Consider the following 17705-nt stretch of genomic DNA (forward strand, 5'->3'; position numbering starts at 1 on the left):
AATTTCACTGAACAAAAACATAACTTCATCCCACTGTGATGTATTATACTAACAATAATAATAATAATGGTCCTTGCACATTTTAGCTTTAGTTATGGTCAATGCAATTGCACTATATACAATTAAAACGATTAATATTGAAGTTGGTAAATTGTAATGATAAAAAGCCCTCATCCCTAGGAAACAATCATCCCAGCAGATGATATGCACAATATAATAACACATACCTGGCAGCTGTAAGTGGCCCCTGCCTTCTGGCTGGCACACAGGTTAGAATCTCCTAATCTTCCTTTATACCATTTGGTGCCATTGCAGACTTTGGCATCAATTTGCTCAACCTTTGCTTCCTGCATGATTCTCACTGGTTCCGCAGCTGCAGATAATCGTATAAAGTAAATTAAATGAATGATCTTTGTATTCTGTATGTAAAGTAATAAGTACATGTTCTGTGCTTGTAAATTACAACTGGGCTAAACGTGTCTATCAAATATAAACTAGATTTCCTTTATGGAACCTTAGCTAGACATTGTATTAGAAAATCATAATATTGACAATTGCACGAGTGGATTGATAAGTCATAGCGATTAACCCTTTGCCTGCCAAGCACGTACACCGTACGTTCTGGCAGGCAAGGGCTTTAACTGCCAAGCACGTACATTGTACGTGCTTGCAGTTTTACATGCTGTACTCTGCATCAGCGGCTTTAGCCGCCTCTGCAGAGGTTTAGCAGCATTGACAGCCCCCTGGGCAACGAGGCTGGGGGGCTGTCATGTCGGTCCTGCGACTGGATTGTCGCAGGGCCGACCTAAAAGAGGCAGACACAGCAAATCGCGTGTCTGCCTTGCTGCACTGCTTCCTCCTGCTCACCTCGTGTTCCAGCGACGCCCACACACTTCCTGCTTGCTGTGAATCTGCAGATCTCTCTTCTCCAGCTCTTAGATCAGCCAAAAACGGTAAGTGCCCTTTATTTTACACACTTGCATACACCTACCTACATTATACACACATACACACATATTTTAGTAGTAAAAAAAAAACAAAAAAAAAACGTTTTTTTTAATTTTTCATTTTCCACTTATATGCACTTATATGCATTTATATACACTTATATGGACTTATATACACACTTATACACACTTATACACTGTCACACAATTCTTGGAAGTGTACACACATGTATACACATTTTATTTTTTTTACTTTTTCATTTCACCAATTTGTGTTTTTTTTACCCATAAAAACTGTTTATTTCAGCAGCATGACTATTGGATAATCGATTTCGGCCACTAATTACGCTGTCGGTGCAGTTATTTTGTTATTTCATTGATTTGCACAATTTTTGTGGTTTTATTGCAATTTTATCCCTGGATTACTGTTCCTTATGTATCTTTAGTATAGTTTTGCTGTTTGGTGCTTTGGTATATTATTTTACTTAGATTGATCCGTCAGAATATATGCTTTCCAAAAATATATGGTTTTCTGGGGTCTTTTTACAGTTTGGGGGTCTTACGGCACATAACGCACAGTTGGGGTTCTCTTTTCAGTAGCTTAGTTGGCCAGTGTGAAAATTCATATGCACATTTTTCATTTGGGGCCGTACACACCATATACTTTGGTAAATCTATGCATATTGGGCATCAAACTATTCAGTAGACCTCTGATGTCCATATTTGGGGTGATTTTTCTTTGTACGTAAAACATTGTGTGAGATAAATGTGGCATACTTCAACATTTTTAGGCGATTTTCAGAAATGTAAAAATCTCTATGTTTATAAAAGTTTTGCAGTTTGGTACTTTGCTGTAGAAAGACGTCTTTATCTTGGTTGTTTTCGTCAGAATGTGTACTTTCCAAAAACATATGGTTTTGGGGGGTCTTTGCTGTTAGGAGGGTCTTGAGGCACATAATATGAAGTCAATGGTCTATGTTTACAGAAGGCGAATCGGCAGCAGAGAAAACTCATATTCACTATTTACATTTGGGGTCCGCACATGCCAGCTGCCTTGGTATATCAATGCATATTGGGCATAAAACTGTTCAGTAGACCCTTGGCATCAGTATTTATGGTGTTTTACAATTGTATGTAAGAAGTTGGGTGAGATAAATGCGGCCAATTGCAATATTTTTAGGCGATTTTCAGAAATGTAAAAACCGTTGCTTTTATCGCCAAATTTAGGAAAGGCTTGCGACTTGGTACTTTGGAGTACAAAGACATGCATACCCAATTTGGATTCGCGGGAATGTGTAATTTCCAAAAATATATGGTTTTCTGGGGCGAACATACTTTTTTCTACCTTTGCCCCCCCCCCCAAAACTATGTAAATGTGTTGATTTTGCAGTACCTGAAATGACAGACCATATGGGGGTCTTCCTTTTGGGGCCCTATATGCCACGTGCTTGGGTACACCTATACATATTGGGCATCAAACTGTTCAGAGGACCCTAGGCTTTCATATTTGGGGTGATATCTCTTGATACCTAAAAGTATGTGGGTTATACGATGCTGCAGGGTAGAAATTTTGAGGTGATTTTTGGAAATGTCGCCAAAATCATCAAATTTAGGAATGGTTTGCGGCTTGGTACTTTGGAGTACAAAGACATCCATACCCAATTTAGATTCGTGGGAATGTGTACTTTCCGAAAATATATGGTTTTCTGGGTTGAAATTACTTTTTTCTGCCTTTGCCCCCCCCAAAACGATGTAAATGTGTTGATTTTACAGTACCTAAAATGAAAGACCATATGGGGTTCTTCCTTTTCGGGCCTCTATATGCCACGTGCTTGGGTACACCTATACATATTGTGCATCAAACTGTTCAGAGGACCCTAGGCTTTCATATTTGGGGTGATTTCTCTTGATACCTAAAAGTATGTGGGTAATACGATGCTGCAGGGTAGAAATTTTGAGGTGATTTTTGGAAATGTCACCAAAATCACCAAATTTAGGAATGGTTTTCGGCTTCGTACTTTGTAGTACAAACACATGCATACCCAATTTAGATTCGTGGGAATGTGTACTTTCCGAAAATATATGGTTTTCTGGAGTGAACTTAATTTTTCCTACATTTGCCCCCCTCAAAACGATGTAAATGTGTTGATTTTGCAGTATCTGAATCGACAGACCATATGGGGGTCTTCCTTTTGGGGCCCCTATATGCCACGTGCTTGGGTACACCTATACATATTGGGCATCAAACTGTTCAGAGGACCCTAGGCTTTCATATTTGGGGTGATTTATCTTGATACCTAAAAGTATGTGGGAAATATGATGCTGCAGGTTGGAAATTTTGAGGTGATTTTTGGAAATGTCACCAAAATCACCAAATTTAGGAATGATTTGCGGCATTGTACTTTGGAGTACAAAGACATGCATACCCAATTTAGATTCGTGGGAATGTGTACTTTCCGAAAATATATGGTTTTCTTGGGTGAACTTACTTTTTTCTACTTTTGCCCCCCCCCAAAACGAGGTAAATGTGTTGATTTTGCAGTACCTGAAATGACAGACCATATGGGGGGGGGGGTCTTCATTTTAGGGCCCCTATATGCCACGTGTTTGGGTACACCTATACATGTTTGGCATAAAACTGTTCAGAGGACCCTAGGCTTTCATATTTGGGGTGATTTGTCTTGATACCTAAAAGTATGTGGGTAATACGATGCTGCAGGGTGGAAATTTTGAGGTGATTTTTGGAAATGTCACCAAAATCACCACATTTAGAAATGGTTTGTGGCTTGGTACTTTGGAGTAGAAAGACATGCATACCCAATTTGGATTCAGGGGAATGTGTACTTTACGAAAATATATGGTTTTCTGGGGTGAACGTACTTTTTTCTACCTTTGTCCCCCCCCCCCCCAAACAATGTAAATGTGTTGATTTTGCAGTATCTGAAATGACAGACCAAATGGGGGTCTTCCTTTTGGGGCCCCTGTCTGCCACGTGCTTGGGTACACCTATACATATTGGGCATCAAACTGTTCAGAGGACCCTAGGCTTTCATATTTGGGGTGATATCTCTTGATACCTAAAAGTATGTGGGTAATACGATGCTGCAGGGTAGAAATTTTGAGGTGATTTTTGGAAGTATCACCAAAATCACCAAATTTAGGAATGATTTGCGGCTTGGTACTTTGGAGTACAAACACATGCATACCCAATTTAGATTCATGGGAATGTGTACTTTCCGAAAATATATGGTTTTCTGGGGTGAACCCACTTTTTCCTACTTTTGACCCCCCCCAAAACGATGTAAATGTGTTGATTTTGCAGTACCTGAAATGACAGACCATATGGGGGCCTTCCTTTTGGGGCCCCTGTATGCCACGTGCTTGGGTACACCTATACATATTGGGCATCAAACTGTTCAGAGGACCCTAGGCTTTCATATTTGGGGTGATATCTCTTGATACCTAAAAGTATGTGGGTAATACGATGCTGCAGGGTAGAAATTTTGAGGTGATTTTTGGAAATATCACCAAAATCACCAAATTTAGGAATGGTTTGCAGCTTTGTACTTTGGAGTACAAAGACATGCATACCCAATTTAGATTCGTGGGAATGTGTACTTTCCGAAAATATATGGTTTTCTGGGGTGAATTTACTTTTTTCTACTTTTGACCCCCCCAAAACGATGTAAATGTGGTGATTTTGCTGTACCTGAAATGACAGACCATATGGGGGTCTTCCTTTTGGGGCCCCTGTATGCCACATGCTTGGGTACACCTATACATATTGGGCATCAAACTGTTCAGAGGACCCTAGGCTTTCATATTTGGGGTGATTTTGCTTGATACCTAAAAGTATGTGGGTAATACGATGCTGCAGGGTAGAAATTTTGAGGTGATTTTTGGAAGTATCACCAAAATCACCAAATTTAGGAATGATTTGCGGCTTGGTACTTTGGAGTACAAACACATGCATACCCAATTTAGATTCATGGGAATGTGTACTTTCCGAAAATATATGGTTTTCTGGGGTGAACCCACTTTTTTCTACTTTTGACCCCCCCCAAAACGATGTAAATGTGTTGATTTTGCAGTACCTGAAATGACAGACCATATGGGGGCCTTCCTTTTGGGGCCCCTGTATGCCACGTGCTTGGGTACACCTATACATATTGGGCATCAAACTGTTCAGAGGACCCTAGGCTTTCATATTTGGGGTGATATCTCTTGATACCTAAAAGTATGTGGGTAATACGATGCTGCAGGGTAGAAATTTTGAGGTGATTTTTGGAAATATCACCAAAATCACCAAATTTAGGAATGGTTTGCAGCTTTGTACTTTGGAGTACAAAGACATGCATACCCAATTTAGATTCGTGGGAATGTGTACTTTCCGAAAATATATGGTTTTCTGGGGTGAACCCACTTTTTTCTACTTTTGACCCCCCCAAAACGATGTAAATGTGTTGATTTTGCTGTACCTGAAATGACAGACCATATGGGGGTCTTCCTTTTGGGGCCCCTGTATGCCACGTGCTTGGGTACACCTATACATATTGGGCATCAAACTGTTCAGAGGACCCTAGGCTTTCATATTTGGGGTGATTTTGCTTGATACCTAAAAGTATGTGGGTAATACGATGCTGCAGGGTAGAAATTTTTAGGTGATTTTTGGAAATATCATCAAAATCACCAAATTTAGGAATGGTTTGCGGCTTTGTACTTTGGAGTACAAACACATGCATACCCAATTTAGATTCGTGGGAATGTGTACTTTCCGAAAATATATGGTTTTCTGGGGTGAACCCACTTTTTTCTACTTTTGACCCCCCCAAAACGATGTATATGTGTTGATTTTGCAGTACCTGAAATGACAGACCATATGGGGGTCTTCCTTTTGGGGCCCCTTTATGCCACGTGCTTGGGTACACCTATACATATTGGGCATCAAACTGTTCAGAGGACCCTAGGCTTTCATATTTGGGGTGATTTTGCTTGATACCTAAAAGTATGTGGGTAATACGATGCTGCAGGGTAGAAATTTTGAGGTGATTTTTGGAAATATCATCAAAATCACCAAATTTAGGAATGGTTTGCGGCTTTGTACTTTGGAGTACAAACACATGCATACCCAATTTAGATTCGTGGGAATGTGTACTTTCCGAAAATATATGGTTTTCTGGGGTGAACCCACTTTTTTCTACTTTTGACCCCCCCAAAACGATGTATATGTGTTGATTTTGCAGTACCTGAAATGACAGACCATATGGGGGTCTTCCTTTTGGGGCCCCTGTATGCCACGTGCTTGGGTACACCTATACATATTGGGCATCAAACTGTTCAGAGGACCCTAGGCTTTCATATTTGGGGTGATTTTGCTTGATACCTAAAAGTATGTGGGTAATACGATGCTGCAGGGTAGAAATTTTGAGGTGATTTTTGGAAATATCATCAAAATCACCAAATTTAGGAATGGTTTGCGGCTTTGTACTTTGTAGTACAAAGACATGCATACCCAATTTAGATTCGTGTGAATGTGTACTTTCTGAAAATATATGGTTTTCTGGGGTGAACTTACTTTTTTCTACTTTTGACCCCCCCAAAACGATGTAAATGTGTTGATTTTGCTGTACCTGAAATGACAGACCATATGGGCGTCTTCCTTTTGGGGCCCCTGTATGCCACGTGCTTGGGTACACCTATACATATTGGGCATCAAACTGTTCAGAGGACCCTAGGCTTTCATATTTGGGGTGATTTTGCTTGATACCTAAAAGTATGTGGGTAATACGATGCTGCAGGGTAGAAATTTTGAGGTGATTTTTGGAAATATCATCAAAATCACCAAATTTAGGAATGGTTTGCGGCTTTGTACTTTGGAGTACAAACACATGCATACCCAATTTAGATTCGTGGGAATGTGTACTTTCCGAAAATATATGGTTTTCTGGGGTGAACCCACTTTTTTCTACTTTTGACCCCCCCCAAAACGATGTATATGTGTTGATTTTGCAGTACCTGAAATGACAGACCATATGGGGGTCTTCCTTTTGGGGCCCCTGTATGCCACGTGCTTGGGTACACCTATACATATTGGGCATCAAACTGTTCAGAGGACCCTAGGCTTTCATATTTGGGGTGATTTCTCTTGATACCTAAAAGTATGTGGGTAATACGATGCTGCAGGGTAGAAATTTTGAGGTGATTTTTGGAAATGTTGCCAAAATCACCAAATTTAGGAATCGTTTGCGGCTTGGTACTTTGTAGTACAAAGACATGCATACCCAATTTAGATTCGTGGGAATGTGTACTTTCCGAAAATATATGGTTTTCTGGGATGAACTTATTTTTTTTACTTTTACCCCGCCCCAAAACGATGCAAATGTGTTGATTTTGCAGTATCTGGAATTACAGAACTGATAGCTCAAATGAGGTGTCTACATTTTAGGGCCCCTATATGTCACGTGCTTGGGTACACCTATACATATTTCGCATCAAACTGTTCAGTGGACCCCAGGCTTTCATATTTGGGGTGTTTTACATTGATACCTAATGATGTGTGGGAGATACGATTCTGTAGATTGGAAGCTTTGAGGTCATTTTTCAAAAAATTCACCAATTTCTATAAAACATTATAACTTTAGGAAACAATTGCAACTTGGTAGTTTGGAGTACAACGATATGTTTACCCATTTTTGATTCACCAGAATCTGTTCTTTCTAATAATGGGTAGTTTTCTAGGGTAAACCTACTGTTAGTGGAATGTTTGGCCTTGAAATCAGAAGTATGCCGTTTGGGGAGCGGTGCTTTGGACATTTGCTAGTGTACTGCTTTTAGATTTTGATCTATACAAGTGAGAAATCTCCATAAAACTATATATATTTGGTATTGCCGCGTTCAGGAGACATAGACCTTTCCAAATCAGCTGTGTTCTCATACATAAAGTAAATAATGTTTCTGATATATGTGATTGTTCTTTGTGAAACATGATTTTTTTCATTTTATTGGACACTTAGAAGCCTATATTTTTTTACAGAAGTAGAATTACACCAAAATTCTTGCATATTTTGAAAGTTCAGGTTGTCCTGAAAAAAACAATATATTGTTTTCCTGGGTAAACTAAAAGACCGCCCCAGGAAGGGGCCTAAAAGTGAAAGAGTGCAAAATATCTAAAAACTGCTTGGCAGTAGATGTTCGCATCTAGGACAAAACGGCTGGCAGGGAAAGGGTTAATGATGGCGCATAATATGCAAGTGACTGAAATATCTGTGAAATCTGATGTTTCTCCAGACCCAGATTTGTAGCGTGGGTGGTGGATGATGCCGATCTTGGGGCACCCACAGACAAAATCCGGTCCTGTGTTTATCTAAGGATTTCACTAATGTCAAGCCAACACTGATCCATTCGTTATAATACAATGATAAATTCAATATAGTAAGAATAGAATTGAAGCCTTACATTCATCATGACTACCCCATCCTGCAATGTAACACTCTGTAAAGTGCTGAAGTTGAGCAGACGGCATGGGAATACAAGCGACTTGAGACTCGCTGTTGAATTCAATAGGTTTGTCCACTTGTATCAAGGCAATATCATTGTGCGCATTCTGCGGATTATATTCTTCGTGCCGAATGATCTTCTGAAGTTTACGGACCAAATTCTGGGGTATGTCTGCCGTTACGGTCCGTATTCCAAACACTAGCCGCAACGTGCTCGCTGTGTTCTCACTAGAATAAGAAATAAAAGGATATCTCATCAATCAGCCCTTCATTTGTTCTAAGGCATAAGCTCTACCAATCAATCCTCTTTAGGAACAAAATCAACCCTGTAGCCCCTAGAATAGTCTAAACTCTTAATAATTCCATAAACCACGTGGTTCTCAAGTAAAATTAAACAGAAATAGCATTTGATGCAGTACAGGGGCAGATTTATCAAGGGTCAAATTGAAAATTCAAAGTAAAAAATTAGAATTTCGAGCTATTTTTGTGTACTTCGATTAGGGAATAGTCCAAATTCGAATCAAATCGTAATTGATTGTACTGTCTCTTTAAAAGTTTGGCCATTCACCATCTAAAACCTGCTGAATTGGTGTTTTAGCCTATGGTGGACCTCCTAGAACCTATTTGGAGTCAATTGGTGGACTTTGAAAAATCAAAGATTTTTTTTTGTTGAAAATACTTCAAATCCAATTCGATCGAATATGATCTTACTTTGATTCGAATGATTGAAAACAGCCTATTCACCCGCAGGAAAAAAATGATTTTTTAAATAAATTTAGTTTGGTCTTTTTTATTCGAATTTCGAAGTTATGGGAGTTCAAAAATAAACTCCGATTACTTTGAAATTCAACCCTTGATAAATCTGCCCCTATGTGTTTGCAAAGTGTTCTGTAGATTTACTACATCAGAATTGATTTGTAATAATTTGCTATAGAGACAACAGCCTGCAGTTTGGACTTGTAGGAATTCCATTGCACGATCATCTCAATATTAATAAAGAAAAGGAAGAGTTTCTTACCCATTCAGATTGTTGAAGCAGTGGGCAGCAGTCACAACCCACTGTGTGTTGAGGATGATCCCTGCACAGATGTGTTCATATCTATCTCCTTCCTTTTGCTGGATACTGACTAACCAGGGCCATTTTCCTTGTGCTGTACTCACTCCATTTACTTCCTGGGACCAGTAAAAACTTTCATACAAAGGTCGGTTTCCACAAACTGATGGATGGAAAGAGAGAAATTAGAAAAGTGGACAGAAATTGGGAACATGCAGTTTTCTAGTGAATAACCCAAATACAAACCCTACACTGTACAAAATACATACAGTATATACAAGATTACACTTTTACACTTTTTATTACGGAATAGAAAAAATACTTAAGAGAAACATATATACAAAGGTTAGAACAAAGGTCAGTCTCAGGAATACATACTTATTCGATTAGAGGTTTCAAATTGTTGAAAAAGATGAAAAATAGTTAGAAAAAACAGAAGCAGCTCCATCTCTGCTCCTGCCATTTCTACACTAATGACAAACACTGCACTGCACAAGAAGATGTTAATTCAAACGATGACATCACAAAGCTGTAACCATGGAAACCATAACATAATATCAAACACTTCATTGTTCTAGTTGTTACTGGAACTGATGACATCACAATGAAAGCTGTAGTCATGGAAACACAAAGTTGTTACTGGAACGGATGACATGACAATGAAAGCTGTAACCTTGGAAAAACTGGTCAATTACACTTAAAGAAATATAAAGCAGCTGCATGACTGTATAAACTATACTGCACAAAGTGATATTATCTGAAACAATGACATGACAATAAAAGCTGTAACAATGGAAATAATGAAAAATAAACTTGTTTCCAACATATGTGTCCTTATCATTTAGTTGCACCCCCAAATGTAATTCTCACCAGAAGCCATGTAACATATTTCTTTTGATCATCATTTTCATTGTATAACTTTTATAACCTTTCTCTAAGCAGTCCGATTGTGCGCTCGCACAAAAACAAGACTTTTGAGTGAAAAAACTAAATTTTGTATTAATTCTGACCTGAACACACAGTTTTTAAAAACTGCACACAAAAGTATAAATTTTTATGTGTACATAGTTACTATTTTGGTGTAGGCAGGCAGTACAGGTATGGGACCTATTATCCAGAATGCTCTGGACCTAGGGTTTTCCCCTACCCCCTAGCCTACACAGACCCACTCCATTCTCCCCCTAGCCTGCCTGAAACTGCACCAAGGGGTAAGTAAAATGTTAGGGGCATTTGCCTGGGGTGATACTTAGGGGCAGATTTATCAGAGGTCGAGGTGAATTTTCGAATTAAAAAAATTCGAATTTCAAGCTATTTTTTTGTGTACTTCGACTAGGGAATAGTCCAAATTCGATTTAAAATTTGAAAAAAAATTCCATAATTCGAATATCGAAATTTATCATGTACTGTCTCTTCAAAAATTCAACTTCGACCATTCGCCATCTAAAACTTGCTGAGCTGTTTAAGCCTATGGGGACCTCCTAAACCCTACCTGGAGTCAAACTGAAGTTTTTTTTGGGAAAAACTTTGAATCGAATTCGATCGAATGAGATATTTCTTTTGTTTCGTACGATGCGGCCAAATACGGACTTATTTGATCGAAAACTGACCTGTTTTCCAAAAAAAAAAACCAGACTTAATTTCGGTTGGTCTTTTTGAATTCGAATTTCAACGTTTTTTCATTTTGAAATGTGACTCTTAAATATGCCCCTAAGGCTGCGGGGAGAAGATAAGGGGGTCGATGTAGGGTAGGGGTTTTTTACCTTAGAGTTAAATTCTCCTTTAAATGATTTACAGTAAATGGGGAAGTTGCTAGTTGAATAGTATCATGAACTGCATTCTCTAGGGACAACTAGACAGTAATTATTTCTGGAGATATTTCACTGCTCGAATATTTTAAGGTGTAGTTATTATTTAAACAGGGCTGTCCAACTGAAGGCTCGTAGGCCAGATGTGACTTTCCAAGACATTCTTCACATAGACCCTTATTCATTTGCATAAAATGAGTTGGAAAATCAAGGACAACTGCACTCACTGACCCCCAACAAACTTGTTGCACCCATATTTCAAATAGAATTGTCTAAAAGGCTTGTTGGTGCCATTGCTGCCTATTCTGCGTCTGACTTTATCAAAGAGAAGGCAAAATAATAAAGAATAATAGAGATAATGCAAGTAAAATTATTCAATATTAATGGCGGAATATGGCTTGGGAATGACTGACAGTTGGACTCTGGCAGCTTCTGAGAAAACCACCTACACCCCAGTTTGTGGTGCAAATTTACTAAAGGGCGAAAATTCGCCAGTGTGAAATAATTTCGGTACTTCGCCGATTTACTAGCGATCGACAGCGTAACTTCGCTAGCGAAGGAGATAGACTTTAGTGATACTTTGCTCCCTAACGCCAGGTGAATTTGCGCTCTGGCGAATGGACGTAACTCCGCAAATTCACGAAGATGCGGATTTTACTGAACGTTACCTGCGACAGACTTGCCTTCGCCACCTCAGACCAGGAGAAGTGCAGTAGAGTAGATAGGAGTTCCAAAAAATTTAGTTGAAAATTTTTCTAAGTCCCAAAAAACGCTGGTGCCTCTTTTTTTTTTAGGGTAACCAGCTTTTTAACCGTAAATTTTTTTGGGGGTAACCGGCTTCCCCCCTACATTTTCTAACATATACCACATAAACTATACAGTGGGCTCATGTGTAGGGCAATATAACAACTCTATTTTATTTTATTAAGGTTTCCTGGACTTGTGTAGTGTAATGTATTTGCTGCAACATATACGTCCATTCAACTTTAACTTCCCGCCGTATGCAAATTAGCCAACGCTAGCACAACTTCGGCAGCGTTCGCCGCCCTGGACGCAACTTCGGATTTTAGTGAATTAGCGAATCTTAGTGAATTGTCCTGGCGAATCTACGCCTGGCGAAGTGTTGCTGTCGCTGGCAGATTTTCAGAGCTTAGTGAATTTGCCAGTGTCTCAAAGCTCAGTCGGTTACTGAATTGTCTTCTCTTCCACTGCTCTGATGTTTTTCTGGTATTCTCCTTACCCTGACAAACCCAGTTGTCTCCTTGCCAAACCTACATAAACTTCTGGTACAATACGGCCATCTTTCAGGATATAAATTAAACATAGATAAAACAGAAGCGCTCCCATTGAATATACCTAGACCGATCAAAGAGGCTTTAGAAGCTTCGTTCCCGTACAAATGGAAAACTCACTCCTTAAAATATTTAGGCGTTCACCTAACTAAAACATATAGTCAATTGTATCAGGTCAACTTTCCCCCATTGATACAAACGATCAAGGCATCCCTCCTTAAGTGGAATTCATATACTATATCATGGTTGGGTCGCATAACAGTGATCAAGATGTCGATTCTTCCAAAGCTCTTGTATCTGTTCGAGACCCTCCCGATAGCGGTTCCCCGTTTAGTTCTTAGAGATCTTCAGACATCTATCTTTAAGTTTATATGGGGAAAACGCAGACATAGATTAGCTGGCACACTTATGACCACTAGTAAATCACAAGGGGGTCTCTCGGTCCCATCCTTGAGGGCCTACTATGAGGCGTCTCACTTAAGACATATACCTGGGTGGACCACATATAATCACACGAGTAAATGGGCTTATATAGAGGCGCTATGGATTACTCCAATACATCCTGGCTCACTTCTCTGGGTCCCAAAGGATAGAAAACTTGGTCCACTCCTCTCTCCAATGTCATTTACTCTGAGGATATGGAAGCTATGCAAGGCAAAATATCGTCTAGCCAACCCCCACTCACTGGTCACTCCTTTCTTAGGAAATGCTGCCTTCCCTCCTGGTCTTTTGATGCACTTTAGAAACTACTGGGGTGCACAGGATCTATCCAGAACTTATGATTTTTTAAATCCCCTAACTCTCAAGCAACGAACTCTTGAGGAACTTAAGATTAAGTTCTCTATCCCACCAAATAGGATGTATGAATTGGTACAAATACTTTATTTCATCGGCCAAGGCCTTCCCCGAGGCACATCATCCCCCTCCCTAACCCAATTTGAGAGGTTATGCTTAAAAGGTCTACCTAGGAAAGCCTTGATCTCTACTTTATACAATAATATTATGACTATTTCAGCCAGCCCTTTCCCCAAGCATCCTTATATGTTAAAATGGGAGGAAATCACTTCCGATCCTCTCCCTATGGAAGTTTGGTCCGAAATTTGGGAAAATGCAAACAGAAGTGCAACATGTGTCAGACAGAAAGAAAGCATCTATAAATCATTGTTCTTTTGGTACGACACTCCAGCTAAGCTTAGCCGTATTTTTCCAGGCACTTCCTCGTTGTGTTGGAGAGGTTGTGGTCTTAGAGGAACGCAGCAACATATAATGTGGGAGTGCCCCAAATTAACATCACTATGGCACAAAGTAGAGGAGCTACTAACGAATGTTCTTTCTAAAAACGTCCATCTTGACATCTATACTACTTTGGTGGGCAGGCCATTCCCAGATATCACCTTTGCAGAACAAAGACTTACAAATTTTATTCTAACTGCTACCAGATTGGCTATTACAGCCCTTTGGAAATCGGCCTCCCCGCCAAAAATAGAAGATGTTATCTATAGGGTGAAGGATATGAGAGAGATGGAATATATGACGGCCAACATTAGGGGTAACAGATGTAAATGGGAGAAAGTGTGGTCAAAATGGGATGTGTACACTGTCGGGCTTTCTGAAAAAAAGGGCCTAAACCTAAACAGTAGACTTTGACCTCCTTATATAGACACACCCGGATTTGATTGTTCTTTGGCTTCTTCCCCTGCTTCTTCCCATCATTACACAACTTGCCATGCAATCTTCAGTGGATTGTTGGTTAACTTGAGGATATGTAGGAATTACCTATATTCTACTCCTTCCACTACTTAATGTATGATTCTCTGCTCTAAAAGAAAAATGGATAACTTCTCCTTTTGTTTCTGAATGTAATTTATCTCCTTGAAATATACTAAACTGTTATACAGTGTTCATTTTCAATTCATATTGTTTGTATAACTACGATATGTATGCACCTTTATCCAATAAAAATTTTAAGTTGAAAAAAAAAAAAAAAAGATTTGTTTCTTCAAACTACAGTAATCACCTAAATAGATCTATTTTAAAATGTCAGGTTGCAAGGCTCCCCGGCACTACGAACTGGGCCAGAGGTGTAAATAACAGACTGGAAAAATGCTTAAATAAAATGAATGAATCTGCGTTTGGATATTGAATTCACTTGCCCCTTGCAATCATGTGATATCCTTTTTTTTTGCTGAGGCTGAATAGAAACAAATTTTAAAAAAAGTTTTTTTTGCATTTTGCAAAAACTTGTGGAATTAAGTGGCATAAAGCCAGAGATTAGAACTTTTATATAAAAGGGCATGAGAGCTGTCCAGAATGCTCAGGACCTGGGGTTTTCTGGATAATGGATTTTCTATAATTACTTAACTTCATCCTTTAAAGGCGTGGTTCACCTTTAAGGTAACTCTTAGTATGTTATAGAGTAGCCAATTCTAAGCAACTTTTCAATGGGATTTCATTATTTATTTTTTGTAGTTTAATAGTTATTTGCTTTTTTCTTCTGACTCTTTGCAGCTTTCAATTGGGCATCGCTGACCCCTTCTAAAAAGCAAACACTCTGTAAGGCTACAAAAAGAAAAAACACTTCCAGTTTGAAAAAAAACTTCCTTGAAGCTGTTTTTTATTATTTAAAGTTTTTGAGTTATTTAGCTTTTTATTCGCAGCTCTTCAATTTGCATTTTAAGTACTGGTTGCTATGGTCCAAATCCCCCTAGCAACCATGATTTGAATAAGAGACGGGAGAGACCTGAATAGAAAGAGCAATAAAAAGTAGCAAGAACAATACCTTTGTAGCCTTACAGAAAATTTAATTTTTAGATGGGGTCAGTGACCCCCATTTGAAAGTTGGAAAGTCAGAAGAAAAAGACAAATCATTCAAAAAGTATAAAAAACAATAAAGGCCAATTGAATTAGCCATTCTGTAAGATACTAAAAGTTAATTAAAAGGTGCTTTAAGTACATCTAAATGAAAGCTTTCCAGAATCTTTGTCTTCCCCCCCCCCCAAGATTAATATTGGCGGCCTCTCTGACTGCAGGTCACTGCTCTGAGGTAAAGTTGGTTAAACCTGAACTCCCCTCATTGAATTGTACCGTCAAGAAGATGTTCAAGTACATATATGCAGCAGTATATTTATACAGTGAATATCACTAGTATAATAGATTCCATGTTAAGCACATTATTTAGAGATGCAGCAAAACTAGGCGCCACCGAGCGCTGACTGAGCTTCTGAGGGAATAAAGGCGGGAGTACTAGTTTGGCGCACATAAGACGTTACGCAACGTCAGTTGGAAGCGAACGTTCTCCTCTCGAACACTAGAGGGCGCCGATAATAACAATTCAGCACGTGGTTGTTGTCAGCCAATCACGACTCCGTTCTTATTCGGAAGTAGCGCGATATTTAAAAATGTAAACTTGCTAGGAAGGGCTGGAGGAGAGTAGTGTTTGAAGGATACGGTGGCCGTGAGGCCTCTCAATTGCAGCTTTACTGTGGTTCCCAGCATCCTCTAAAGAACTTTGGATGTAGTTTAGCTGTGTCGGGTTGGAAGAGCTAAAGCAGACGGGAGCTCCAGGCAATACAGAAAGGCTCAAAGCGGCAATTCGTATATTAGTGATGTTTAAATAAACAATATAGTCAGTTGTATTTGTGCTACAACTCCCGGAAACCTTCAGCTGTGGGTAATGTGATCTCATGAGCGGCAGTAACTGGGAGGGAAGCGCATGACGTGACTGACGTGTAATTATAACAATTGTTACATCACCATGTTATATATATATATATGTTATGTAATACAGAGAGAATATCAAATTGAGATCCAATATCATAGGAAGTGGCATTTATCAGATCTGTCTAGTGGTGCAATACTTATATACACCTCCATATAACTCTTAGTCTGACCTATATAGGGATGTTGTCCTTGCTGATATTTACATTAAAGGAACAGTAACACCAACAACTGAAAGTGTAACTATAATAGTCTGTTGCCCTGCACTGGTACAACTACTATAGTTTATATAAACAAGCTGCTGTGTAGCCATGGGGGCAGCCATTCAAGCACAGGATACACAGTAGATAACAGATAAGTACTACTATAGTTTATATAAACAAGCTGTTGTGTAGCCATGGGGGCAGCCATTCAAGCACAGGATACACAGTAGATAACAGATAAGTACTACTATAGTTTATATAAACAAGCTGCTGTGTAGCCATGGGGGCAGCCATTCAAGCACAGGATACGCAGTAGATAACAGATAATTACTACTATAGTTTATATAAACAAGCTGTTGTGTAGCCATGGGGGCAGCCATTCAAGCACAGGATACACAGTAGATAACAGATAAGTACTACTATAGTTATATAAACAAGCTGCTGTGTAGCCATGGGGGCAGCCATTCAAGCACAGGATACACAGTAGATAACAGATAAGTACTACTATAGTTTATATAAACAAGCTGCTGTGTAGCGATGGGGGCAGCCATTCAAGCACAGGATACACAGTAGATAACAGATAAGTACTACTATAGTTTATATAAACAAGCTGCTGTGTAGCGATGGGGGCAGCCATTCAAGCACAGGATACACAGTAGATAACAGATAAGTACTACTATAGTTTATATAAACAAGCTGCTGTCTAGCCATGGGGGCAGCCATTCAAGCACAGGATACACAGTAGATAACAGATAAGTACTACTATAGTTTATATAAACAAGCTGCTGTCTAGCCATGGGGCAGCCATTCAAGCACAGGATACACAGTAGATAACAGATAAGTGCTACTATAGTTTATATAAACAAGCTGCTGTGTAGCCATGGGGGCAGACATTCAAGCACAGGATACACAGTAGATAACAGATAAGTACTACTATAGTTTATATAAACAAGCTGCTGTCTAGCCATGGGGGCAGCCATTCAAGCACAGGATACACAGTAGATAACAGATAAGTACTACTATAGTTTATATAAACAAGCTGCTGTATAGCCATGGGGGCAGCCATTCAAGCACAGAATACACAGTAGATAACAGATAAGTGCTACTATAGTTTATATAAACAAGCTGCTGTGTAGCCATGGGGGCAGCCATTCAAGCACAGGATACACAGTAGATAACAGATAAGTACTA

The 17705-nt window shown here is 39.2% G+C and overlaps 1 protein-coding gene across 2 annotated transcripts in view; it reads right to left on the reverse strand.

Moving 5' to 3' along the window:
• Positions 1 to 17705, reverse strand: part of LOC121400394 (acrosin-like) — a 28935-nt gene that overhangs the window by 1168 nt on the left and 10062 nt on the right. The window contains exons 1-4 of one of the 2 annotated variants that reach the window (XM_041583347.1): positions 9876 to 10126; positions 9462 to 9660; positions 8403 to 8671; positions 228 to 373 (exon numbers count right to left, since the gene is read on the reverse strand). In XM_041583347.1, coding sequence (XP_041439281.1) covers positions 228 to 373; positions 8403 to 8671; positions 9462 to 9660; positions 9876 to 9960 — 699 coding nt within the window. In that variant the 5' untranslated portion in view covers positions 9961 to 10126. Of the gene's footprint in view, positions 1 to 227; positions 374 to 8402; positions 8672 to 9461; positions 9661 to 9875; positions 10127 to 17705 lie in introns of those variants that run through there. The other variant, XM_041583348.1, reaches the window with a different exon arrangement.

The sequence above is a fragment of the Xenopus laevis genome, chromosome 2S (assembly GCF_017654675.1).
Source record: "Xenopus laevis strain J_2021 chromosome 2S, Xenopus_laevis_v10.1, whole genome shotgun sequence".
In the NCBI taxonomy this organism is placed as follows: Eukaryota; Metazoa; Chordata; class Amphibia; order Anura; family Pipidae; genus Xenopus; species Xenopus laevis.